This window comes from Oncorhynchus tshawytscha, linkage group LG11, assembly GCF_018296145.1.
Source record: "Oncorhynchus tshawytscha isolate Ot180627B linkage group LG11, Otsh_v2.0, whole genome shotgun sequence".
Taxonomy (NCBI): Eukaryota; Metazoa; Chordata; class Actinopteri; order Salmoniformes; family Salmonidae; genus Oncorhynchus; species Oncorhynchus tshawytscha.
Window position 1 is genome coordinate 17,088,106 of NC_056439.1, and position 26,181 is coordinate 17,114,286.

General features: G+C 46.1%; 1 protein-coding gene across 5 annotated transcripts in view; it reads right to left on the reverse strand.

Moving 5' to 3' along the window:
- Nucleotides 1-26,181, reverse strand: part of syne1b (spectrin repeat containing, nuclear envelope 1b) — a 142,230-nt gene that overhangs the window by 26,065 nt on the left and 89,984 nt on the right. For all 5 annotated transcript variants that reach the window (XM_042329845.1, XM_042329843.1, XM_042329844.1 and 2 more), the window contains 21 exons: nt 25,901-26,074; nt 25,499-25,630; nt 24,461-24,657; nt 24,048-24,180; nt 23,674-23,856; nt 22,982-23,131; nt 15,781-15,957; nt 15,425-15,580; nt 15,072-15,227; nt 14,598-14,768; nt 14,191-14,324; nt 13,822-14,026; nt 13,346-13,528; nt 12,969-13,115; nt 12,388-12,542; nt 11,955-12,102; nt 11,174-11,268; nt 7,607-7,841; nt 7,008-7,202; nt 6,661-6,786; nt 167-322 (listed from right to left, as the gene is read on the reverse strand). In XM_042329845.1, coding sequence (XP_042185779.1) covers nt 167-322; nt 6,661-6,786; nt 7,008-7,202; nt 7,607-7,841; nt 11,174-11,268; nt 11,955-12,102; nt 12,388-12,542; nt 12,969-13,115; nt 13,346-13,528; nt 13,822-14,026; nt 14,191-14,324; nt 14,598-14,768; nt 15,072-15,227; nt 15,425-15,580; nt 15,781-15,957; nt 22,982-23,131; nt 23,674-23,856; nt 24,048-24,180; nt 24,461-24,657; nt 25,499-25,630; nt 25,901-26,074 — 3,408 coding nt within the window. The remainder of the gene's footprint in view (nt 1-166; nt 323-6,660; nt 6,787-7,007; nt 7,203-7,606; nt 7,842-11,173; nt 11,269-11,954; nt 12,103-12,387; nt 12,543-12,968; nt 13,116-13,345; nt 13,529-13,821; nt 14,027-14,190; nt 14,325-14,597; nt 14,769-15,071; nt 15,228-15,424; nt 15,581-15,780; nt 15,958-22,981; nt 23,132-23,673; nt 23,857-24,047; nt 24,181-24,460; nt 24,658-25,498; nt 25,631-25,900; nt 26,075-26,181) is intronic.

Below are 26,181 nucleotides of genomic sequence, written 5' to 3' on the forward strand. Positions count from 1 at the left end.
ATGGAGCTTCAGCACCACCATTTGGCACCACATGTCATTACAACTTAAAATGACAGCTCTAGTCTCTCTTGCTGGACTGATGACACACCTATTGAGTCAGACACACAGAGGCCATGGGAAGAGACTGCTTCTCCTCACAGCAACATATTCAACAGCCATACAGTACCTGGTGACAGATCTCCTCCCACTGGCGGTGCAGAAGCTCTATACGTTCCTGTAGAACAGACAGGTCCTCAGCACTGATGTAGCTAGACAGGGACTCCCTCAGCACCGTCAGGTGGGCTAGGTCTTCTGTCCAGCCGTCAAACGTGTTCTCCAAGTCCTGGTCACAGGAGAGAGAACGTTATCATCTGCTTTAAGCAGCCAAGACTATGTTTAGCTGAATATTTTTTAAAGACATCACGGGTCAATTTGAAATGGCACCGTATGCCATACATGGTGCACTCCATTTGTGTACCATTTAGGACACAGTTCATGATAGGACTAAGCCCACCTACAGATCATTTCTCTGGACATTATGTGAGCCTGCCTGTATTCAGTGTTGAACATAGTATAATAATTGTATGGTCGTTCCACGAAAAGAGTGCCTTTGATATTTTAAGTAGACATTTTGCACCAATATTGCATTTTAAAAGCCTGTTGCAATAAATGATTCAGCATTTTGACATTTGGTATTTGGTATTTTATTAGGATCCCCATTTAGCTGTTGCAAAAACAGCAGCTACTCTTCCTGGGGTCCACACAAAACATGAAACATCATACAGAATGACATAATACAGAACATCATTAGACAAGAACAGCTCAAGGACATAACTACATCATGTAGCCTACATATCAATGCATATACACACATTATCTAGGTCAAATAGGGGAGAGGGGTTGTGCCGCGAGGTGTTGCTTTATCTGTTTTTTGAAACCAGGTTTGCTGTTTATTTGAGCAATATGAGATGGAAGGAAGTTCCAAGTTCCATCTTTATAATAGTGTAAAGTGGCATGTGAAAGTATTCACCCCCCTTGGCATTTTTCCTATTTTGTTGCCTTATAACCTGGAATTAAAATAGATTTTTGGGGAGTTTGTATCACTTGATTTACACAACATGCCTACCACTTTGAAGATGCAAAATATTTTTTATTGTGAAACAAACAAGAAATAAGACACAAAAAAACAGAAAACTTGAGCGTGAATAACTATTCACCCCCTCAAAGTCAATATTTTGTACATCCACCTTTCACAGCAATTACAGCTGCAAGTCTCTTGGGGTATGTCTCTATAAGCTTGGCACATCTAGCCACTGGGATTTTTGCTCATTCTTCAAGGTAAAACAGCTCCAGCTCCTTCAAGTTGGATAGGTTCCGCTGGTGTACAGCAATCTTTAAGTCATACGACAGATTCGCAATTGGATTGAGGTCTGGGCTTTGACTAGGCTATTCCAAGACATTTAAACGTTTCCCCTTAAACCACTAGGGTGTTGCATTAGCAGTATTAGGATCATTGTCCTGCTGGAAGGTGAACCTCCGTCCCTGTCTCAAATTTCAGGAAGACTGAAACAGGTTTCCCTCAAGAATTTCCCTGTATTGAGCGCCATCCATCATTCCTTCAATCCTGACTAGTTTCCCAATTCCTGCCGATGAAAAAAATCCCCACCACATGATGCTGCTACCACCATGCTTCACTGTGGGGATGCTGTTCTCGGGGTGATGAGAGGTGGGTTTGTGCTAGACATAGCGTTTTCCTTGATGGCCAAAAAGCTACATTTTAGTCTCATCTGACCAGAGAACCTTCTTACATATGTTTGGGGAGTCTCCCAAAAGCCTTTTGCTTATTTTTTCTTTAAGCAATGGCTTTTTCTGGCCACTCTTCCGTAAAGCCCAGCTCTGTGGAGTGTATGGCTTAAAGTGGTCCTATTGACAGATACTCCAATCTCCGCTGTGGAGCTTTGCAACTCCTTCAGGGTTATCTTTGGTCTCTTTGTTGCCTCTCTGATTAATACCTTCCTTGCCTGGTCCATGGGTTTTGGTGAGCGGCCCTCTCTTGGCAGGTTTGTTATGATGCCATATTGTTTACATTTTTTAATAATGGATTTAATGGTGCTCCGTGGGATGTTCAAAGTTTCAGATATTTTTTTATAACCCAACCCTGATCTGTGCTTCTCCACAACGTTGTCCCTGACATGTTTGGAGAGCTCCTTGGTCATCATGGTGCCGCTTGCTTGGTGGTGCCCCTTGCTTAGTGGTGTTGCAGACTCTGGGGCCTTTCATAACATTCATTCATTTTTTTATTTTATTTTTTAAAACAAGTTATTTTTTTCATTTCAATTCACCAATTTGGACTATTTTGTAAATGTCCATAACATTAAATCCAAATAAAAATAAATTTAAATTACAGGTTGTAATGCAACAAAATAGAAAAAATGCCAAGGGGATGAATACTTTTCAAATCAAATCAAATCAAATTTTATTTGTCACATACACATGGTTAGCAGATGTTATTGCGAGTGTAGCGAAATGCTTGTGCTTCTAGTTCCGACAATGCAGTAATAACGAACAAGTAATCTAACTAACAATTCCAAAAAAACTACTGTCTTATACACAGTGTAAGGGGATAAGGAATATGTACATAAGGATATATGAATGAGTGATGGTACAGAGCAGCATAGGCAAGATACAGTAGATGATATCGAGTACAGTATATACATATGAGATGAGTATGTAAACCAAGTGGCATAGTTAAAGTGGCTAGTGATACATGTGTTACATAAGGATGCAGTCGATGATATAGAGTACAGTATCTACGTATGCATATGAGATGAATAATGTAGGGTAAGTAACATTATATAAGGTAGCATTGTTTAAAGTGGCTAGTGATATATTTACATCATTTCCCATCAATTCCCATTATTAAAGTGGCTGGAGTAGAGTCAGTGTCATTGACAGTGTGTTGGCAGTAGCCACTCAATGTTAGTGGTGGCTGTTTAACAGTCTGATGGCCTTGAGATAGAAGCTGTTTTTCAGTCTCTCGGTCCCAGCTTTGATGCACCTGTACTGACCTCGCCTTCTGGATGACAGCGGGGTGAACAGGCAGTGGCTCGGGTGGTTGATGTCCTTGATGATCTTTATGGCCTTCCTGTAGCATCGGGTGGTGTAGGTGTCCTGGAGGGCAGGTAGTTTGCCCCCGGTGATGCGTTGTGCAGACCTCACTACCCTCTGGAGAGCCTTACGGTTGAGGGCGGTGCAGTTGCCATACCAGGCGGTGATACAGCCCGCCAGGATGCTCTCGATTGTGCATCTGTAGAAGTTTGTGAGTGCTTTTGGTGACAAGCCGAATTTCTTCAGCCTCCTGAGGTTGAAGAGGCGCTGCTGCGCCTTCCTCACGATGCTGTCTGTGTGAGTGGACCAATTCAGTTTGTCTGTGATGTGTATGCTGAGGAACTTAAAACTTGCTACCCTCTCCACTACTGTTCCATCGATGTGGATGGGGGGGTGTTCCCTCTGCTGTTTCCTGAAGTCCACAATCATCTCCTTAGTTTTGTTGACGTTGAGTGTGAGGTTATTTTCCTGACACCACACTCCGAGGGCCCTCACCTCCTCCCTGTAGGCCGTCTCGTCGTTGTTGGTAATCAAGCCTACCACTGTTGTGTCGTCCGCAAACTTGATGATTGAGTTGGAGGCGTGCATGGCCACGCAGTCGTGGGTGAACAGGGAGTACAGGAGAGGGCTCAGAACGCACCCTTGTGGGGCCCCAGTGTTGAGGATCAGCGGGGAGGAGATGTTGTTGCCTACCCTCACCACCTGGGGGCGGCCCGTCAGGAAGTCCAGAACCCAGTTGCACAGGGCGGGGTCGAGACCCAGGGTCTCGAGCTTGATGACGAGCTTGGAGGGTACTATGGTGTTGAATGCCGAGCTGTAGTCGATGAACAGCATTCTCACATAGTGAGAATACTTTTGCAAGGCACTGTACGTTTTCTTGAATTTGTTCGGGATTTGGGGACTGTGAAAAGACCCCTGGTGGCATGCCTGGTGGGATAAGTGTGTGTGTCAGAGCTGTGTGTAAGTTGACTATGCAAACAATTTGGGACTTTCTTGAAAAGGCAGCTCCAAATGCAGGTGTTTCAGCCTAGCTCAGTGCTTTCTGTGGTGGTGGGGCAGCCAGCGGAAAATATGGAGCGTAGGGGTTGGTAATGTTCTCTTGTTGCGCCGTGATTGTCTCCGTGTCCTGTCACTCATGGGTACACTACGTCACTGCCAAATCTAATAGTAGAGCTCAAATTCAAGCACTTCCAAACCACTCATTGATTGTAGACTTGATTCATGATGATGACTGCTAGCTAAGATTTTGAAAGTATGATGTTGACATGATCAGTCCAATCAAAGCAACTGTAGATATAACGTGACTTGACGTAATTTTATCTGTGGCCAATGACCTTGAGCCTTTTTGGATGGGCACTTCTAATGTAACTATGCTGCCATAGTTACATTAGAAGTGCCCATCCAAAAATCCAGAATCCAGAATTTCAATCCAGACTTTGATGATAAAATTTGTCCGCGCCACCTTCCTGTTCAAGTGAGCACAGCACAACAAGGTGAGTACGAAAATGTATTGTATGTTGCTGCATAAATTATGTTATATGCCAGGGAGATTTTATACTAGCTAAGAAAGTAATACTAAGTGTATGTTGTGTAGTAAGCTGTTATTAGCCCATGTGCCTCACCCTAATAATTTTCCCCTCTTAATTTCGCCTACTGTTCTGACCTGGTGGTACAAATGTAGCCTATAACCTGTTTCAGAGAAATGTAATCATCGAATATTGTAAGAGTTTTCATTGTCTGCTTATATGCCCCCTTTATTTATCATACGGTTCTGACTTCGTGTACTGGGAGTACACTGTAAGAACGGCCCATGTTCTGAATTCTGTTTCTGTACACTTCAAAAGTGCTGAACAAATAGTTATATTGACTACGTCCGTCCTAGCTTGCTCATTAATGTCTTGATCGAAATAACGGATTGCCTCTTATCTACCTTATGCCATAGTTTGTACATCTCAATTGTCAGCAGAAACCACATTTGTTTAACCAAGTCAGCCATATCAGGTATGTTTTTTAAAAGGCAGTAAATGAGGCTGAATGAACTGTTTCGCTGTCCGACAAGGCTACGCTGATAGCCAGGTGGAACAGTGGTAAGGTGTTGGGACTGCTGTTGGGACAGCTTCATGTAGGCCCTAACATTTTGTGGGCACCGTTTGTCACCGTTATAGTGCAATTAATATATTATTTAGTGTTGTGGCTTTGCTGGCATGCATCCCCCCAATTTTGGGGGGTTTGCCCCACCAAGATTTACATGCTAAAATCGCCACTGCCTGTTACTCATAGATAGACAGGCTAGAAATGTTTTAACAATAAAAATGTTTTTGTGAAGATTGCATTCAATTGCCATTTCCTGTTGCACAACAACAAGCTTCCATTCCTCCTGTCAAAAGGGGATTTATGTTTGTCAATCGTCAACCCTGCTACTTTATTTGGCACTTACTGAAGTCATTTTTTTATGAAGTTGAACATATGCTCTTTATGACAGAATGTAAAAATATTTTTTTTAAATTAGGACGATATACTTCTCAAAAGACACCGAATTGGTGGAACAACCCAGTAATACAATCCAACCTGGATCATGAAACGCAATGCCATGTAATGACCTGGCTATTATGTTCATCACATCCTTAGTGAGTCAGTACTGCAGACCAGCTCCCGGCATTGGTGTGGGGAATGTTGGAGAAATGTTGTAATTAGATCAGACCCATAAAGGTGCCAAGTAAGTTTGTCTATTTTCTCTCTGCCACCGCACGGCAAGCGGTACTGGAGCGCCAAGTCTAAATCCAAGAGGCTTCTAAACAGCTTCTACCCCCAAACCATAAGACTCCTGAACATCTAGCCAAATGGCTACCCAGACTATTTGCATTGCCCCACCCCCCTCTCCACTTCTTTACACCACTGCTACTCTCTGTTGTTATCTATGCATAGTCACTTTAATAACTTTACCTACATGTACATGCTACCTCAACTAACCGGTGCCCCCGCATATTGACTCTATATCGGTACCACCCTGTATATAGTCTCGCTATTATTATTTTACTGCTGCTCTTTAATTACTTGTTACTTTTATCTCTTATTCTTTCTGTATTTCTTTGAAACTGCATTGTTGGTTAGGGGCTCGTAAGTAAGCATTTCACTGTAAGGTCTACCTACACCTCTTGTATTCGGCACATGTGACTAATAAAATGTTATTTGATTATAATTACATCAGTTAAATATACCTCCAAAACAAGGTGTTCTAAAGCCTCTAAAGTCATTATTTTCAAGAATAAAACCCACTGTCCAATGAGAGTTATCTGAACATAACTGTCCAGAGAAATGTGAGGACAATGTCTAAAGGTCCAATACCCAAGACGAACATTCAAAATATGCATGAAGGAAACATCTGTGAAATCATATCACCTACACGGGATTGAAAAAGCTGTCTGTTATTGTACTGTGCTGGTTCACATACCCCTTACTTTTAAAGATGCTGTACTTCTCTATCACACAATATTCTCCAACCTATCAAATCAAAGCACACTGGTGATATGTGGTTTTAGTACACCTGTCCAAGAGCACCGGACTCAGGCTTACCTTGCAGCGCATCTGTTCAGCCTGCAGGTCCTCGTGGTGATCAGGGAGGGGCTGAGAGAGCTGCCGTTTAAACGCCCTCAGCTTCTCCAGAGAACCCTCTATGCCTCTCTCACATCTCTCCCAGTCCTGTGGACAACAAGCATATCCACACAAAGTGTCAGTACTTAAACATCCTCTGTTAACATCGTAGTATAAAATATGTCCTCAATCAATCAATCATTCAGGACAATAAGAATGCCTATAATTGCAGTAGAAGTGAATAATCTCCTTGCAGTTAAAAGGTAAACCTCCAAAAAGGTAAAGTTAAAGGTACTGTGTGTTTAATGTTACAGTTGGGTGCAGTGTACCTTTATCAGGTTGGCCAGCTCTCTCCTCTGTTCCTCCAGGCAGATGTTGGCGTGTCTCCAGCGGTCCTGGATGCCTGTGAGCTCTCCCTGCAGAGACACCTCCACCCTGCTGTCTGCAGACAGGAGAAGCTGCTTCCCAGCCTCCACCGTCAGGATGTAGCTGCCCTGCTGCCGCTGTAGGACCTTCTCTTTCAGCTGGAGGAACACAGAGACACAGGACAGTTAGAACGTAACCCTGACCCTAACCCTCCACTTATAGGATGTAGCCACTACAGAACCTTGATGCCACTACAGAACCTTGATGCCTGACCCTTACCCTAACTCTAACCCTTACCAATGGCTCTATGGTGATAGCAAACAATAAAGGTGATAGATGTCAGCCCTGCCTTGTTCTTTGGGAATAAGTACAATACTGTTATCCATGAAATATGTCTCCATCTCCAAAGCCATATTTTTGCAGGGTGAAAAAAGCTAGTCCCATTCAGCACAGTCATATTGATGAGAATGAGTTGTGGTATAAATAGTCACACGTTTTAATATTACCAAGAAGCAGGTAGCTAGGGTCATGAGGTCATCAGAGTGAGTTGAGCCTACAGTACCTGAACTGCGTCCAGCATGGATCTGGCCTGCTGCAGGGGTACGGGCGCCCCAACCTGTAGGGCCTCGGCAGGGTGTGAAACATCCCCCAGCCATTTCCTCAGCTTCTCTGCCATCTCCCTGTAGCGCTGCCACTGGCGGACTAGGCTGTCGATGATACCCCGCCTCTGTTGGGTGCGACGCACCACACCCTGCCACTGGTTACTCAACAGTGCCAACTTCAGGTTGAATTCATCCCTGCGTGAGACAGAGGACATTTACAGTAAGATACGGAAAGATTAGATGGATATACCGTAGAGGAGTCATACAAATCTGACAAAAATGACCATGTTTCTACCAAGGCACTCATCTATAGCTTTGTGAATGATAAGAGACAAGTGTACGTCAAGTTTATTTAAAGTGCATGATATGGGTATCATGATACAGTTGAAATCGGAAGTTTACATACACTTAGTCATTAAAGTCATTAGAGTCACTAAAACTCGTTTTTCAACCACTCCACAAATTTCTTGTTAACAAACTATTGTTTTGGCAAGACGGTTAGGACATCTACTTTGTGCATGACACAAGTAGATTTTCCAACAATTGTTTACAGACAGATTATTTAACTTATAATTCACTGTATCACAATTCCAGTGGGTCAGAAGTTTACATACACTAAGTTGACTGTGCCTTTAAACAGCTTGGAAAATTCCAGAAAATGATGTCATGGCTTTAGAAGCTTCTGATAGGCTAATTCACATAATTTGAGTCAATTGGAGGTGTACCTGTGAATGTATTTCAAGGCCTACCTTCAAATTCAGTGCCTCTTTGCTTGACATCATGGGAAAATCAAAAGAAATCAGCCAAGACCTCAGAAAAGAAATGTAGACCCCACAAGTCTGGTATATCCTTGGGAGTAAATTCCAAACGCCTCAAGGCACCACGTTCATCTGTACAAACAATAGTACGCAAGTATAAACACCATGGACCACGCAGCCGTCATACCGCTCAGGAAAGAGATGCGTTCTGTCTCCTAGAGATGAACGTACTTTGGTGCGAAAAGTGCAAATCAATCCCAGAACAACGGCAAAGGACCTTGTGAAGATGCACAGGTACAAAAGTATCTATATCCACAGTAAAACAAGTCCTATATCAACATTGCTCCAAACCGTCCATAAAAAAGACAGACTATGGATTGCAACTGCACATGGTGACAAAGATCGTACTTTTGGAGAAATGTCCTCTGGTCTGATGAAACAAAAATAGAACTGTTTGGCCATAATGACCATCGTTATGTTTGGAGGAAAAAGGGGGAGGCTTGCAAGCCGAAGAACACGATCCCAACCGTGAAGCACTGGGGTGGCAGCATCATGTTGTGGGGGTGCTTTGCTGCAGGAGGGACTGATGCATTTCACAAAATAGATGGCTCATGAGGATGGAAAATTATGTGGATATATTGAAGCAACATCTCAAGACATCAGTCAGGAAGTTAAAGCTTGGTCACAAATGGACAATGACCCCAAGCATACTTCCAAAGTTGTGGCAAAATGGCTTAAGGACAACAAAGTCAAGGTATTGGAGTGGCCATCACAAAGCCCTGACCTCAATCCCATAGAACATTTGTGGGCAGAACTGAAAAAGCGTGTGCGAGCAATGAGGCCTACAAACCTGACTCAGTTACACCAGCTCTGTGTAACGTTCTGACCTTAGTTCCTTTATTATGTCTGTGTGTTAGTTTGGTCAGGGCGTGAGTTGGGGTGGGTAGTCTATGTTCTTTTTTCTATGTTGTATTTCTGTGTTTGGCCTGGTATGGTTCTCAATCAGAGGCAGCTGTCGATTGTTGTCTCTGATTGAGGATCATACTTAGGTAGCCTGTTTTCCCCATTTTGGTTGTGGGTGATCATTTTCTGTGTCTGTGTTTTCCACACAGAACTGTTTCGTTTTCATTTTGTGTAGTGTTCAGTTTTGATAAAAAATATGACAAACACTTACCACGCTGCGTATTGGTCCGATCCTTTTATAGATTCACCCACCACAACCGGCCCAAGCAGCGTGGTAACCAGGAGCAGAGGGTTATGGACTCCTGGACATGGGAGGAGATTTTGGACGGAAAGGGACCCTGGGCACAGACTGGGGAATATCACAGCCCCAGGGAAGAGCTGGAGGCAGCCAAAGCCGAGCGGCGGCATTATGAGGAGTTGACACGGCTGGCAAGGAAGCCCGAGAGCCCCAAACATTTCTTGGGGGAAGACCTGAGCCAACTCCCCGTGCTTACCGTGGAGAGAGGTGGACCAGGCAGGCACCGTGTTATGCCGTGAGGCGCAGGTATAGCCTGGTGCGCTTACATCGCAGCTCCTCGTATCGGTCGGGCTAGAGTGGGCATCGAGCCAGGAGCTATGGAGCCGGCTCAGCGCATCTGCTCGCCAATGCGTCTCTCGGCCCGGGTTATATGGCACCAGCCCTATGCACGGTGTCCCTGGTTCGCCACCACAGCCCAGTGTGGTCTGTTCCACCCCGCTGCACTTGCTGGGCTACGGGGAGTTTCCAGCCAGGACAGGTTGTGCAGGCTCGGTGCTCGAGACCTCCAGTGCGCCTCCATGATCCGGTCCATCCGGTGGCAGCCCCACACACCAGGCTGTCTCTCCGTCTCCTCCCTCCAGGTGCTCCCTCCTGTCCAGCACTTCCAGAGTCTCCCTCCTGTCCAGCGTTGCCGGAGCCGTCCGTCAGTCAGGAGCTACCGGAGCCGCCCGTCTGTCCTGAACTGCCGGAGCCGCCCATCTGTCCTGAGCTGCCGGAGCCGCCCGTCAGTCAGGAGCTGTCCGTCAGTCAGGAGCTGCCCGTCAGTCAGGAGCTGCCGGAGCCGCCCTTCATTACGGCGCTGCCGGAGTTGCCCTTCACTACGGCGCTGCCAGAGTTGCCCTTCACTACGGCGCTGCCAGAGTTGCCTTCATTACGGCGCTGCCGGAGTCGCCCTTCATTACGGCGCTGCTGGAGTCGCCCTTCACTACGGCGCTGCCAGAGTCGCCCTTCACTACGGCGCTGCCAGAGTTGCCCTTCACTACGGCGCCGCCGGAGTCTCCCGCCTTTGTGTAGTGTTCAGTTTTGATTAAAAATATGACGAACACTTACCACGCTGCATATTGGTCTGATCCTTCCTTACTCCTCCTCAGAAGAGGAGGACGGAAACCGTTACACTCTGTCAGGAGGAATGGGCCAAAATTCACCCAACGTATTGTGGGAAGCTTGTGGAATGCTACCCCAAACGTTTGACCCAAGTTAAACAATTTAAAGGCAATGCTACCAAATACGTATTGAGTGTATGTAAACTTCTGACCCACTGGGAATGTGATGAAAGAAATAAAATATGAAATAAATCATTCTCTCTACTATTATTCTGACATTCCACATACTTAAAATAAAGTGGTGATCCTAACTGACCTAAGACAGGGAATTTTTACTCTGATTAAATGTCAGGAATTGTGAATAAATAAATGTATTTGGCTAAGGTGTATGTAAACTTCCGACTTCAACTGTGTGTGTGTGTGTGTGTATCAACACACTTTACATACGTTTGCAGTGTACTGTACCTGTCATCCACCTGTCCCTGCTCCAGCATCCTCTGGCCATCACTGATTATGGAGTGAAGGATCTGCTGACGACTGAACATCTCAGCTTGGAATAGCTGCGGAGAAAACACATTCAGATCTGGTTAAGGAGAAGTATATCTTTAATTCTGTGAATAACACTTGTATCGTATATCAATGTTTTTTATGAGTATTTCTGTAAATTGATGTGGCTCTGTGCAAATTCACGGGATGTTTTGGAGGCAAAGCCAAATGTAAACTGAGGTTTTTGGATATAAATATGAACTTGATCGAACAAAACATACATGTATTGTGTAACATGTTCTCCCGGGAGTGTCATCTGATGAAGATCATTAAAGGTTAGTGATTAATTTTCTCTCTATTTCTGCTTTTTTGTGACTCCTTTCTTTGGATGGAAAATCACTGTATGCTTTCTGTGACTAGTTGCTGACCTAACATAATGATATGTTCTGCTTTCGCCGAAAAGCTTTTTTGAAATCGGACACTGTGGTTGGATTAACAAGAATCCCGCTAGCGGAACCCCGTTCTTAGACAGGTTAACTGCATCTTAGAAAGCGACATTGCAGTAATTATTGCACTATAGCAGTCCTGATGACTATGGAATCCAGACGTCCCAAATCCCAGCATGCAAAGCTGGATGAAATTATGGCATCACAACCAGAACTGTTTCAGAACTAGTTGTAATATGGATTGAAGTCACTATAACAAGTTTTTCCAGCTGGGTTCACTACTAGGTTCTATTCCAGCAGGACTCCTCCAGTACCTCGTGTGCTCTCTGTTGCTCCATCAGACTCTGGTAGTTCCCAGATATCCCCACGGCTAGCTTCTCCTCCGTCTGTACCAGGAACTCCATCCACGTCTCACACTTCTCCAGGAACGTCTGCTGCTGCAGCAGGAACGACTGCAGTTTACTGAGGAGAGACAAAGAACCAATAATATCAGACCCAAAAACCTTCAGTCAATGAAATAATTATGGGCCCGATACAGAGTTTAGATAAGTGGCCCCAACTCAAGACTTTCTCTTAAATAATTTATTGACGTAGATGGGAGACGTGCGAAAATTCTAGTTAAGCACACATATCTCAAGTCAGAATTAAGCACCCAATGTCATTTAATATTTCACAAATTTACCTTAATCTCTTTGAAAAAACGTCAGTCTTTGAAATTATTTCATGAACTTCAGTTTTCAACCTTACCTGAATCTCTCGGTGGTTTGGGCATTGGCTGAGGACCAGCTCCGGTTAAGGTTCTGCATGCGTTTGATCTCGGTGTCGTTAAGAGGAAGCCGATAGCCCAGCTCATTCAGACGTTCCAGGTCAGGGGCCATGCTACTAAATCTCAGAATCTTTCTCTGCAGGGGGAACAAGAGCAACTAGTAGTGAGTTTCAGTGAATTTTACTCACCTCAGGACAATGGCTTTTTCTAATTGTCTAATAAACTGTTGGTAGAGCATGGCACGTGTAACGCCACGGTAGTGGGTTTGATTCCCGGGACCACCCATACATAAAATGAATGCATGCATGACTAAGTCGCTTTGGATAGAAGTGTCTGCTAAAAGGCATATATTGTCTAAGAATTGTTTCCTTTCCTTTATCGATATAATCTAAAATAAAGGACCATGTAAAAGACCAGCCTAAAGAGCTTCCATATTGTTTTCACCCGTCAAGTCTTCTCCAATGAGCATACACGAGGAGAAGAAAGGAGCAAAGGATTGAGTTTTTGACCTTTTTTTATAGTTGGATCACAGTCATATAGCCAAATCACGGTGCTGACTTACCTTGAGTTCCTCCATGCGGTCCTGGATGATGGACAGGTCAGAAGAACCGTTGGGATCTTGGACCTTCAGAGCCTCCTCGGCCTCCACCATCCAGCGCCCCAACGAATCCAGCTGCTCACTGAAGGTCTCATAGTCCTGGACTCCCATCTGGAGATTGGAGGACAAGAGATGTATTTATTTATACATGCAAAATTCATCCAGAGTCCCATTGAAATGTAAATACATTTTTTCAAGGCCAAGAGGAATGAACCAATGGCTATTGAAGCAACTGAAAATTACATTCTTTGGAAGATCTCAGAAGCATGAGGTTACACTAACTTCTGAACGTGGTAAAATCTTGTTTTGTTGGGTAAATCTGGTCCCATATTCCCCTGTACCTGTAGTGTAATGAGCTGCCTGCTGAGGGCCTGCTCCACGGTGGCAAGGCGCTGGGTTAGAGAGAGGTGGTCTGACTGGACGGCGGACGCTGCAGACGTTTCCACCTGTTGCTTCAGCTGATCTCCCAGCTCCTGGAGAACCTGTAGAGATGCCTGCACTGGAACCTGAGCCCGCAGCAACTCCTGGAGAGACACCACCATACACCAACACACATGAGTGTAACAGAACACAAATCATCTATTATCACAAAGCAATATGACCAAATGTCATTTTGTTTTCAGACAAGGATCATTGTTGACTGAAAGCTTAGGACATTAAACCCTGAAACTAGCATCTGATTCAAGTGTGCCAACACTTCTTTCCATAATAGACCATATAGGCAAAAAGGCTTTTGAAGGTAGAAGACAGTTCATGAATACTGAGTCCTATGCGTATGTAAAAGGATCAATCCAACACTGTCCCTGTTCCAACTCACACTGCAGTCTTGAATCCAGGTGGACACCTCCTCGTCTGCGATATCCTTGCTGCAGGCAGTCTCCAATAGCTGGCCAGCCTGCTCCTCCTGCAGCTGGATGCTGGAGCAGCTCTGTTCATACAGCTCTTTGTAGTGCTGCCACAGCTGTAACAGGGCTTTACTGCTCCTCAGACGCTCAGAGATCTCCTCCAGCAGACTGCTCCACCTAGACACAACATACATAGATGATGAACATCTTGGATCAATGGTTCCTGGATCAATAACATAATATTGTTGTTGGATCAACTGATGAACACCGGTGGTTCTCACCCATTCATGGAAGATAAGCCCCCGTGGAGGTCATAAAGTCATCCAAATAAACAAACAAACCTAGCGTTGACATCCTTCAGGGTATTGTTGAGGCAGTCGGACACAGACTGGTGGCACTCCTTCAGCAGCTGGTGTGTCACAGAGCCAAACTTCCTCAGACTGCTCTCCTGCTTCTCCAAGTCCTTCTGTAGGTTCTACACAAAACAAGTCAAACATATTAGGCCAAATTCCTCCCGAAGTGTGCACTTCTCCACAACCCCTCAAATACGTAGAAGTATTGGATATCATCTCTACCATATTTCTTAAACCAATCCAATGTGTTTAAATCCTTGAGGGGGATGGAACTAGTACACCCACACTTTAGGAATAAAGGCTACTGTGTAGGTTTAACCAGTCATTAAATAAAACAGGGTGGGGGGAAAAACACATTTCTAAAAGCCTGAGATGCATGTTCGTCCTAGAATTACCTGTAGACTCTCCACCTGTAGCTGTACAGCCTCCAGGGAGCCGGTGAGGAGGCGGAAGCGAGACACAGAGTACCTCCCCTCCATCAGGTAGCCGTTCATCTCCTCTGAAGACAGCTTGTACAGACTCCACTGGTCCAGCACTGACACAAGGCTGATCTTCAACTGCCCAATCTGGGGCGGAGCAGAGATGGAGAAGAACAATGTGTTTAGTTGTGTTTAGTACTTTTCTGCAATGGGGGATCGTCATAGTGGCTGAATGAGTGTGAGGTAGTTAAAATGGGGCAGTTGCAGAGTATGCAGTAATAGGCGACTATGGGGTACTTATAGTGGGTCAGATCTATTATCACTCTCATATACTCTTATATAACGCAGAGACAAAGCACACATTATTTACACTCTATAGAGAATTAATAGAGGATGAGGGAGAGAGATATATAGAGTGAAATTAACAGAAGATAAGATAGCTCTGCCTACAAGGTGATCTAGGTTAGCCCAGGTGTGATTGACAGCTTGGAGCGTCTCCATGACAACAGCACAGGCCTCGTCTGTTTTGTTCTGGATGAGGGCACAGGCCTGCTCCTCCACGCGCTCCACCTCACCCTCCTTCTCCTTCACCACCTCCTCCATCTCCTGCAGGAGCAGTGGAAAGAGAGAGCAGTCAGGTTTAAGATCAACGTCAAGATCATGAACCTGATCAAGATTCTTCATTGAATAAAAGCCAAACAATTGAAACCCAAAGGCCTACAGAGTATAATATACACAGTGTAAAATAATGATGTGATTTATATAATAAATCAATACAAAGTGTAGACAGCGGGTACTCCTACCCGGCAGTCTTTGAGGGCGTTCTGTACGGAGGTTAGGTCCTCTATCCTGTGTTTCCTCTTCAGCCTCTCCTCCTGAGTGAGCAGCCAGGTCTTCAGGCCCTGTATGTTGTTCTCATAGTCCAACCAGTCCTCCAGCAGAGTCTCCAGGAACTGGACCTAACCACACAACACAGCAGGGCACATACTCAATACGTTGTACTGAGACAATGAAATAATCCCTCTGATCAAAACTAGTCTCTACACTCGTGGAAAAAAGGGTTTCCAAAAGGATTCTTCGGCTGTCCCGATGGGCCTTTTTGGTTCCAGGAAGAACCCTGAAAGTTGAGGTTGAACGTGGTTTGTTTTCTCTCTCTCACCCTCTCCGTGATGAGTCCCTGTAGTAGCTGCCAGCGTCGGTTCATGACTCCAAGCCTCTCCGCAAAGTCTGTCTTGTCGCTGCGCCTGCTTTCCACATCCGGACCGCTGATCTGGAGCACAGACTGGTTCACAAAGTCCACCGTCAGCTGCTTACAGATCACATCTATTCTGAAGCCCTGGGGAAGTAGAAAGAAGGAGAGCGAAAGAGAGAGAGATATAAGGCAAAAGAGAAGGACAAAAAGAAGATCACTTTATTGTCTAACAAACATTTGTATTCTGCGTTATCTTTTAGAGTGAGAGAGTCATTCATTATTTACGATGGGTTGTGAGAATGTACAGAAGGTGCTCCATTAAGACAAAAAATACTTGAAATATATATGGAATATTTGAGTCTTAGTAACCAGGTTTCCATCTAAGCTTTGTATGCGAGTAAAGTGCATGTAATGACAGGCCTGATGGAAACAGAACATTTTTCTGTAAACTTTCCAAATGTCGACAAAACAAGGTGGGCTCTTTTTGTGTCGGTAAAGTGAATTATGCAAGAAATGTCGGTGGAAAAGCTTATGAGCAAATATTTATATAATAATCATATCGAAAAATTTATTTGGAGTCACGCGATGACGTGTGGTCCTTCCACTACGACTCGGGAAAGCGTGCCGTTTATTAGGCTACAGATTAAATAAATTACGAAGGACTTCACAGGGTGGTGAAAGTGCAAGGTTGATGCTTGATGCTCCTTTTCAATACATATTGAGTGTCTTAATCTGGTGACATGATGATCGACGCTTGGCTGCCGTTTGACAACTAAAAAATCTTGCTCTTTTGTCCATAATAATCTCATCATGTAGGCCAGTGGTTCCCAAACTGTGGATCATTTATTTTTTTGGCTTTCAACTAACTTTTGAAAGTTGTAATTAGTAGACAGCACAAGGTGAAATTTCGAAATTGGGTAGTGCATCATCAGTATTCATCTTGTCATGTCTGTCATTGCGTACCTTAGAGAGCAATTTATAACTTGTTAGAAATGTCCAGATCAACTAGCCCAAGTCAGCTAACCTTTTTAGCTACATGTGGGATTTTTAGCCCATAGATTTGTAGTAATGTTCGAGTCACTCAAACGTCACATGACTAAGACATTAGACATGTCAAAATGTTGTGGCAGACGGCAGGGAGAGGTGAGGGGAGTGGTTGTTGAGGGGAGATATCTGGCAGCCCGCTGGCTCCACCCTCGAGCCTTATATGGACTTCCTGTCCCAACAAGGCAAGGCTGTCATTCGTTAAGCCAGGGAGTGCTTGGGGATAATGGAAGAAGCAGCCTGCACAAAGGGGCAGAGTAGGAGAGAGCCAAGTACGTTATGAAGAGTGGGAAAAGAGAGCGCAATGTCAGTGAGATTTCCCATTGTGACCTGGACTGTTGGACTACCTCCCTTGTGTACTGGACCGGATTGGCTGAGGACCCGAGTGTGAGGATTACCCCTGGAAAATGGAACGGACAACAAGAACGGCTTGTGGACTGTGAGGTGATTAGTGAATTCCCCCTTCTTCCCCAGTGTACCAAAATCCATAATAAACTGATTTGCATGTATTTGTGCTACTGGTGCATGTTTTGTTATTGAACTTGGTGACGTGGAAACCCCACACCATTAAGCCTGCTACATATGGTGGAGAATGCGGGCAACCCAAACCAAGCTCTATAACTAAACAGACACAGGGCACAATGGAAGCATTGGTGAGACAGCTGGTGGAGGCATACATAGCACAGCAGGCTATGCATCGGGAGCTGCTGGAGGAACAGCATCAGCAGACCGCTCTCCTGCGAGCTGAACTCAGCCAGCTGACAGGCGCCCAGGTCAGCATAGCAGCAGGCGCAGCAGTCTCGTCCCAAACCTAGTAGGTTTATATTGAAGCTGATGACGTCAAGGCTTACCTACAAGCCTTCTAATGGACGGTGGCTAGGGAGAAATGACCCCATGAGCAATGGGCCAGCCTGCGAGCACCCTTCCTATCAGGCGCGGCACAGAAGACCTATCAGGATCTGAGGGTTGACCAGGCGACACATTACGAGGTGCGGAAAAATGAGACCCTGCACCGGTATGGTTACACCCTGATTAACAGGGCATAAAGATTCCATGATTGGGCGTATGATATTACAGCATCCCCCGATCACAAATGCATGATCTAATTAGGCTGGCCAAGAGCTGGCTAACTGCTAAACCCATGACGCTCATGACAAACGAAAGTGGTCATAGAAACATTTTACGCTCTCTCCTGTTCTAAGCTAAAGGTTTAGCCAGCCAAGCTAACCCACAGAGTGCAGATCAGCCGGTGGAACTGATGGAAGGACAACAGGTGGCTTTGGAGGTCCTGTGCAGCGGACAACCACGGAAGGCGGAACCTTCCACTCGCCTGAAGGAGCCAGAAGATGGGGGGGACCAACAGCCAACTCCCTGTGACGACGGCCCTTCCTGGACAGCAAGAAGTACTACGAGTGTGGGGAGCAGGGACACATCGCCTGGAACTTCCCAGACCGAGATGTACCGATGCCGTTGGCCTCCGACAGTGAGGTAGCCACCGGGCATTCCAGCGGCTTACTGATGGCATGCTGGGCTGAGAAGAGTGGTACTTCCTCACTCCGGTAAGAGCCAACGGAAAGGACATCACAGCACTTTTGGACTCCAGGAGTATGGTGACCCTGTTTCGACCTGACTTCGCCCAGTCCCAGAACCCGACTAACACCGTGGCCATCACGTGCATACACGGTGAGACCAAGGACTACCCTACCACACTCTTCCACTTACAGACCACAAAGGTACAACACACGGGAACAGTGGGAGTCGTCCCAAACTTGCCTGTACCAGTCCTTATCGAAAGGGATTTCACAACGTTCCACAAACTGTGGACTAGTATGTCCGGAGATGTGGGGAACCGAGGGAACCAGAAGGGAGGAGGAATTCAGAGAGGTGGGAGGGACACCAGAAGGAGGGATGCCCGGATGTGTGGATTCCAGGAAGTGGACCGATCCCCTCGCGGATCGGTCCACTTTAAGAAGCCAGACTGGAGGGAGAGGTGGCGAGTCTGGAAGAGATGTTCCCAATGGACCACGAGGTGGCACCAGAGCCCGCCTCTCGAGTGGGCTGGTTCGGCACGGCCCAACTGGAGGATCCCAACTTGGCCAGCGCTCTCCAGCAGGTGACCGTAGTGGACGGAAAGCCCGTGGAGGAGTAAGTCAAATAACCTACCCCCATTTTGCTATAAAGAAAGGGTTGCTATATCAGGTTGTGAAGAAGAATGATGAATGTCTGGCGTTGTTGTTGGTACCCTGTCCCTTTGTACCATGTGTCCTGCAGCTGGCGCACTCCCACCTTCTTGGGGCTCACCTAGGGGTGGGAAAGACCTTAGACAGAATCAAGGAACGATTTTACTGGCCAGGGGTGAAGAAAGCAGTGGAAGAATACTGCTGCGGTTGCCCGGGGTGCCAGCAGGTGGCTCGAAAATCCCATTTTTGCAGTCCCTTAATTCCGCTAATTCCCTTAAGGATCGCAATGGACCTGCTGGGACCTCTACCCAAGAGCATCCGAGGGCACCAATACATTCTGGTGATTCTGGATTATGCCACCAGGTACCCAGAAGCCATTCCCGTGCGCACCATGGCCACCAAGGGAATCGCACATGAGTTGGTCATGCTGTTCTCCCGAGTAGGCATTCTCAACAAGATATTGATTGACCAGGGCACCCCGATTATGTCACGAATCATGAAGGATCTATGCAAGCTACTGAAAATAACCCAGTTGCGCACCTCACTGTATCATCAGACTGATGGATTGGTGGTAAGATCCAATCAAAACCTGTAGAAGATGACAAAGAAGGCGATGGAGGCTTTGGAAAGAATTGGGACCAGCTGCTACCCTACCTGATGTTCTCGATCCGAGAAGTGCCCCAAGCTTCAACAGGATTCTCTCCCTTCGAACTCCTGTACGGGAGACGACCCAGAGGACTGCTGGACGTGGCTAAAGAAGCCTGGGAACAGCAACCGTCGCCCCATTGAACCTTGGTGCAGCACGTGGGAGAAATGAGAGATCGGATGGCAACCCTGTGGCCCCTGGTACGGAAACACATGCTGGAGGCCCAGGAGGCCCAAGCGAGGGGGTACTTAAGAGGGGCACAACGAAGGGACTTTCAGCCAGGAGACAAAGTGTTGGTGTTGGTCCCCACCTCAGAATGTAAGTTTTTGAGAAGTGCCTAAGAAGTCATTGAGAAGGTGGATGAAGTCAACTATAGGGTCAGACAGCCGGGATGTAGGCATCTGACCCAGATTTACCATGTGAATCTGCTTAAGAAATAGAATGCACGTGATATACTCTATTTTCCCAAAGAAGGCTACCACAGAGACCGAGCCAGCAGAGGTTCCAATGGGGGAGCAGCTGAGCCAAGCCCAGAAGCAGGAGCTGAGGGAGTTGGTCGGCCGAAACCAGGATGTGTTCTCCAGTGAACCAGGACACACCGATTTGGTAAAGCACCGCATCATCACTGAACCCGGGAAAAAGGTGAAGTTGAGACCCTACCGCATACCGGAAGCAAGGAGAGAAGCTGTCAGGACTGAGGAAAAACGATGTTGGAAGCTGACATAATCAAAGACTCGAACAGTGAGTGGTGCAGCCCCATAGTGCTGGTGCCGAAATCAGATGGCACCATCCGATTCTGTAATGATTTTAGGAAGGTAAGTGAAATCTCAAAGTTCAACGCCTAACCCATGCCCCGAATTGATTAATTAATCGAACGGCATGCTCAACCTCACAAAGGGTTATTGACAGGTGCCCTTAGCTCCCGAGGTACGGGAGAAAACTGCGGTCTGTTCCATTACAAGAAGCTGCCCTTTGGACTGCACTTGGCCCCGGACACCTTCCAGAGGTTGATGGACCAGGTTCTCCGACCCTCATTGGAAGTACGCGGCGGCATACATCAACGATATTGTGATCCATGGGAGTGAGTGGGAGACACATCTAAACCAGGTGAGTTCAGTAGTGCAGGCCTTACGGGATGCGGGGCTAACAGTGAACCCAAAGAAATGTCATCTCGGCCTGCGGGAGGCTGAGTACCTGGGGTACACGATCGGGAGGGGATGTGTCAAACCCCAGGTGAAGAAAGTGGAGGTGATTCGGGACGGTCCCTGCCCCCTCACCAAGAAGCAGGTACGCATGTTTGTGGTGTTGACTAGTTACTACCAGAGATTTATTCCCCACTTTGTCTCCCTAGACAGCCTCCTGACAGATCTGACCAGGAGACGTCTGCCCGCCCAGGTGAAGTGGACTGAGGAGACAGAAAGCCTTCCACGACCTAAAGGGAGCACTGTGTTTTGGACCCGTGCTGGTGACACCGGACTTCTCCAAACCACTGGTGGTACAGACCGATGTGTCCAAAACAGGAGTGGGTGCCGTCCTATCACAGCTACAAGAAGGTGAGGAACACCCAGTCATGTACATTTTTTAATATATTTTTAAAATTATTTTACCCCCCTTTTCTCCCCAATTTCGTGGTATCCAATTGGTAGTACTTTCTGTCTTGTCTCATCGCTGCAACTCCCGATTGGACTCGGGAGAGGTGAAGGTCGAGAGCCATGCGTCCTCCCAAACACTACCCAACTAAGCCGCACTGAGTCTTGACACAACGCACATCCAACCCGGAAGCCAGCCGCACCAATGTGTCGGAGGAAACACCGTGCACCTAGCGACCTGGTCAGCGTGCACTGCGCCCAGCCCTCCACAGGAGTCACTAGTGCGCGATGAGACAAGGATATCCGGCCAAACCCTCCCTAACCCGGACGACGCTGGGCCAATTGTGCGTCGCTCCATGGGCCTCCCGGTTGCGGCCAGCTGTGACAGAGCCTGGGCTCGAACCCAGAATCTCTGGTGGCACAGCTAGCACTGCGATGCAGTGCCTTAGACCACTGCGCCACCTGGGAGGCGCCCAGCCATCGACATTAGCCGGAAGCTGTTGCCGCGGGAACAAAGATATTCCACTGTGGAGAAAGAATGTCTAGCGATCAAGTGGGAGCTGGAAACGCTGAAGTATTACTTATTGGGATGGCACTTCACCCTCGTAACAGGCCACGCACCACAGGTTTGGATGTCACGGTGTAAGGACAGCAACGCCCGGGTCACCCGCTGGTTACAGCCCTGTCGTCCACAGATCAGGTGCAGCCTTTGGAAATGCAGATGCCCTCTCCAGGAGGGATGCTCTAGGGAGCTAAGGGGGGGGGGGGGGCAAGGCTGTCATTCGTTAAGCCAGGGAGTGCTTGGGGATAAAGGAGGAAGCAGCCTGCACAAAGGGGCAGAGTAGGAGAGAGCCAAGTGCTTTATGAAGAGTGGGAAAAGAGAGCAATATCAGTGAGATTACCCATTGTGACTTGGACTGACAGACTACCTCCCTCGTGTACTGGTCCGGATGGGCTGAGGACCCGAGTGTGAGAATTACCCCTGGAAAATGGAATGGACAACAAGAATGGCTTGTTGACTGTGAGGTGATTAGAGCCTGGTGAATTCCCCCTTCTTCTCCAGTGTACCAAAATCCCTAATAAACTCCTCATTTGCATTTATTTGTGCTACTGGTGCATGTTTTGTTATTGAACTTGGTGACGTGGAAACCCCACATGCTTAGGCCTGCTAGAATGTATAGAATTGTAAGAAAATTAGCTTTAAAACTGCTAAATGTTCTATCCCCCAACAAGAGGGATGTGAACAATTTTTGTCAAGAACAGTGATTGTGCCCATAGTAAATAGGGCACGGGATGTTCCCCAATGCTGGGAGGGGGGCCTGAGTGAAAACATTTGGGAACCCCTGATGTAGGTTAAACTGGCGACGTAGCCAACAATTCGCTAGAGCCTTTCTCTATACTGTTGGCTAGAGCACACGTGCCAATACCAGAGCGGGCAAACTTGCTATCTAAAACAGTTTTGTGAGAACCATCAGTAGAGTTGAAAATGCAACGGAAACCCATTTAACTTGTATTGTTATTTCGAGTACATGGGAATTTAACCGCAAAAGGTATTTTTGTGTGCACTATGTCATCACGCACAGACTTATCTTCAAGTCAATTTGACAGAAACATCTCTGGTGGGAAAATGTGCATATTGTTTTTTTTTATATTAGCAGGAAAATCTCTTGCCAATTGGATGGAAACCTATTTAGTGTTTTGTTCCCTACCTTATACTTCTGTAAATAGTCCTGGATGACAGTCGACCCCACTGCTCCCTTCAGGTTCTCCTCGTCCTCCTTGATCACAATCTCCATCAGAGACATCCAGTTGACCAGCTCAGAGATGGCGTGGCGAGAGGCCAGCTTCTCCATTTGAAGCTGAGGAAAAGAAACGGGCCAATGTATGAAACGTATGCAAAAGGGAGAAAAATAGCCTACTAGCCTGGATCCAAACTGAATTGCTCTGTTTTTACTTTTTGATTCCAGCCTGGCATTCCTAAATAAGGGAAAAGGAGAGCTTCTTTGCATACAAAAATAGTAAAAAATAGACATTCCTCTAATAGATAGAACTTCTATACACAACATGGTCGAGAAAATAAGGTGTTGCTTGATCTAACTACTGTATGAGAGTGAAGCAGAAGAGTAGGAGTCAATCACTAATCCTATTTGCACAGACCAGATAAGCCGGTTTCCGGCAGTACCTAAACTGCATCCCAAATGGAAGCCTATTCCCTTCATAGGGTGCAAAGTTTGACCAGGGCCCATAGAGCTCTAGTCAAAAGTAGTGCACTATGTAGTGGAATAGGTTGCTGTGCCTTGTCTCTCGTGAGAAACAGTTACCGTAAACCACTGTTACTAAATCGAGTAGCTGGACAGTGTTCACGCAAGATTTGGTTTTGGGTTCAGAGGTCAGACAGTACCTGGTGTAGCTTCTCTTGTACCATTGGGATGCGTGTGAGTAGTTGGGTCCACTGTGAGTCCACGCGGGCCAAGTCAGAACGCAGGGCTGCGGTGTCAACCCTCTTCAGCCTCATGAGCTGGTTGCCCTCTGTCATCACAGAGCACTTCAGAGACGAATGAGTCTCCACCTCCTTACAGAACTCCTGTGAACAGAGAACGGTATAACAGTCAGTTTCACATGGAATATAACTAGCATGTGTATACAGCTGGCAGATTTTAAGTTCCGGATAAGGGTTCTCTAACTCCTTATGCCTAAACTTAACGCTTACCCCAACCCTAACCCTACCCTTAACCCCTATATGATATCACCCAGTCTTTTGACATGTTGACTCACCAGGAAGGCAGAGAGATGATTCCTGATGGCCTCCATCTCCTGTGGAACCAAGTCTGCCTGTGTGTTCCAGATTTCCAGACGTTCTAGAGCAGACTGCTGCCAGCCATTTAGCTCTGCATACTCCTTCTGGTACCTGGACATCAAATGGGGAGGAACCGGTTGAGTGGGTGCTATTCAAACTCTCCAAAATATCCACTTACATATAGTACAGACCTGGGTTCAAGTAGTGTTTTATTTTTTTTCAAATAATTTGAGTTTCTGTTTGAGACCTTCCTTAAGTGACAGAAGGATGGGGTTGGGACTATTTAATTGATCCCAATGTGCCAGGCAAGCTCAATGAAGCGCAGCTAAAGTATTCTAAAAAAATATCACATACAGTGCACTTTAAATAACATTATATAGTCATCCCTGACCTGGTCCAGTGTTTGAGAATGGCCTCTAGTCTTTGCAGCTCCTTGTTGACCTTGGTAGCGTTGCTTAGCCAGTGTTCCCCCAGCATTGTGAGCTGATTCTCCAGGCCAGGAGAGCACACAGACAGCAGCAACCTCTTCCCCTCCTCCAGGACCTGGTACAGCTTGTGCTGGTGCTCTGTCAGTCTATCCATCAGACTCTATGGTGAGGAGATTAGGTAAACCAAGACGATGAGAGGGGGGCATACAGTGGTGTAGATACTTGTACTTAAATTACTTAAGTAAAAATACGTTAAAGTACTACTTAAGTAATTTTTTGGGGTATCTGTACTGTACTTTAGTGTTTATATTTTGACAACTTTTACTTTACTACCTTCCTAAAGAAAATAATGTACTTTTTACTCCATACATTTTCCCTGACACCCAAAAGTACTCGTTACATTTTGAATGCTTAGCAGGACAGGAAAATTGTCTAATTTACACACTTATCAAGAGAACATCCCTGGTCATCCCAACTGCCTCTGATCTGGCAGACTCACTAAACACAAATGTTTCATTTGTAAATGTAGTCTGCGTATTGGAGTGTGCCCCTTGCTATCTGTCAATAAAAACAGAAAATTGTGCCATCTGGTTTGCTTAATATAAGGAACTTGAAATGGTTTATAATTTTACTTTTGATACTTTAGTACATTTAAAACCAAATACTTTTAGACAAGTAGTATTTTACTGGGTGACTTTTACTTTACCTTTACCTATTAAGGAATCTTCAAGTAGGACAATTAAGTACTTTTCCCACCGCTGCATAAATACATATCAAATGTATGCTTGGTAGCATTTTATTTGACTGTACTATTTACCAGGTAGTTTACCTGGTATTCATTAGGAACATCATGATAAAGATTATGGCGGTGCTGTGTATGATGCTATTAGAAGGTAGTATAAGATATGGCAAAAGTAACACACAGTATACATGCAAGTGCCATTGGTTTTCTGTTATGGTTGCATGCCATTGTACAGAGGGATGATAGTGGCATACCGTACCTGACACAGTGAGCTCCTCTCAGTGAGCTTCTCCTCAGTCTCCTCCACTAGGCCCACTGTGGGGATGCTACCCTCCACTGCCTCCAGCTGTCTACACAGAGCCTGGTAGTCCTGCACCAGACGGCTCCAAGTCTAAAAACACACAGATAACTCATGAAAAAGTAACAATTCAGCTATACTCGGGTTGCAGATATAACCTTTTCAGACTATCGTGCCGACCCCAGCTGTACTGTGCTGGCTCGGAAATTGCCTTTTCACATTGTCCTTTCCAGCATGGTTCCAGCAAGTCTGGTGGATACGTAACCAGGCCAGCCCAGTACAGTACAGCTTGGCACTAGTGTGAAAAGGGTATTTGACTGATTGATAAGTATGATAGCAGTTTGTTTTGTGGTCGTCTCTGACCTCCAGTATGTACTCCAGTTCCACTCCTCTCCTGTGGGCCTGTTTGAGCACTCCCTGGGCCTGGGCCAGAGTCTCCTCCAGACTCTGGTTCTCCCTGGGAACCACCAGCCCACTGATCTTCCTGAAGAATGTCTCTGTCAGGATCATATGGGACTCCAGACCCTGGAAGAACTCCTGGAGAGAGAAGCCAGAGATGGTATAATGTTGAGATATGCCACTCAAGTGAACCCCCCCCCAAGTCTTCCCTTGTAGCGGACTTTAAATCATCATTGAGCGATATA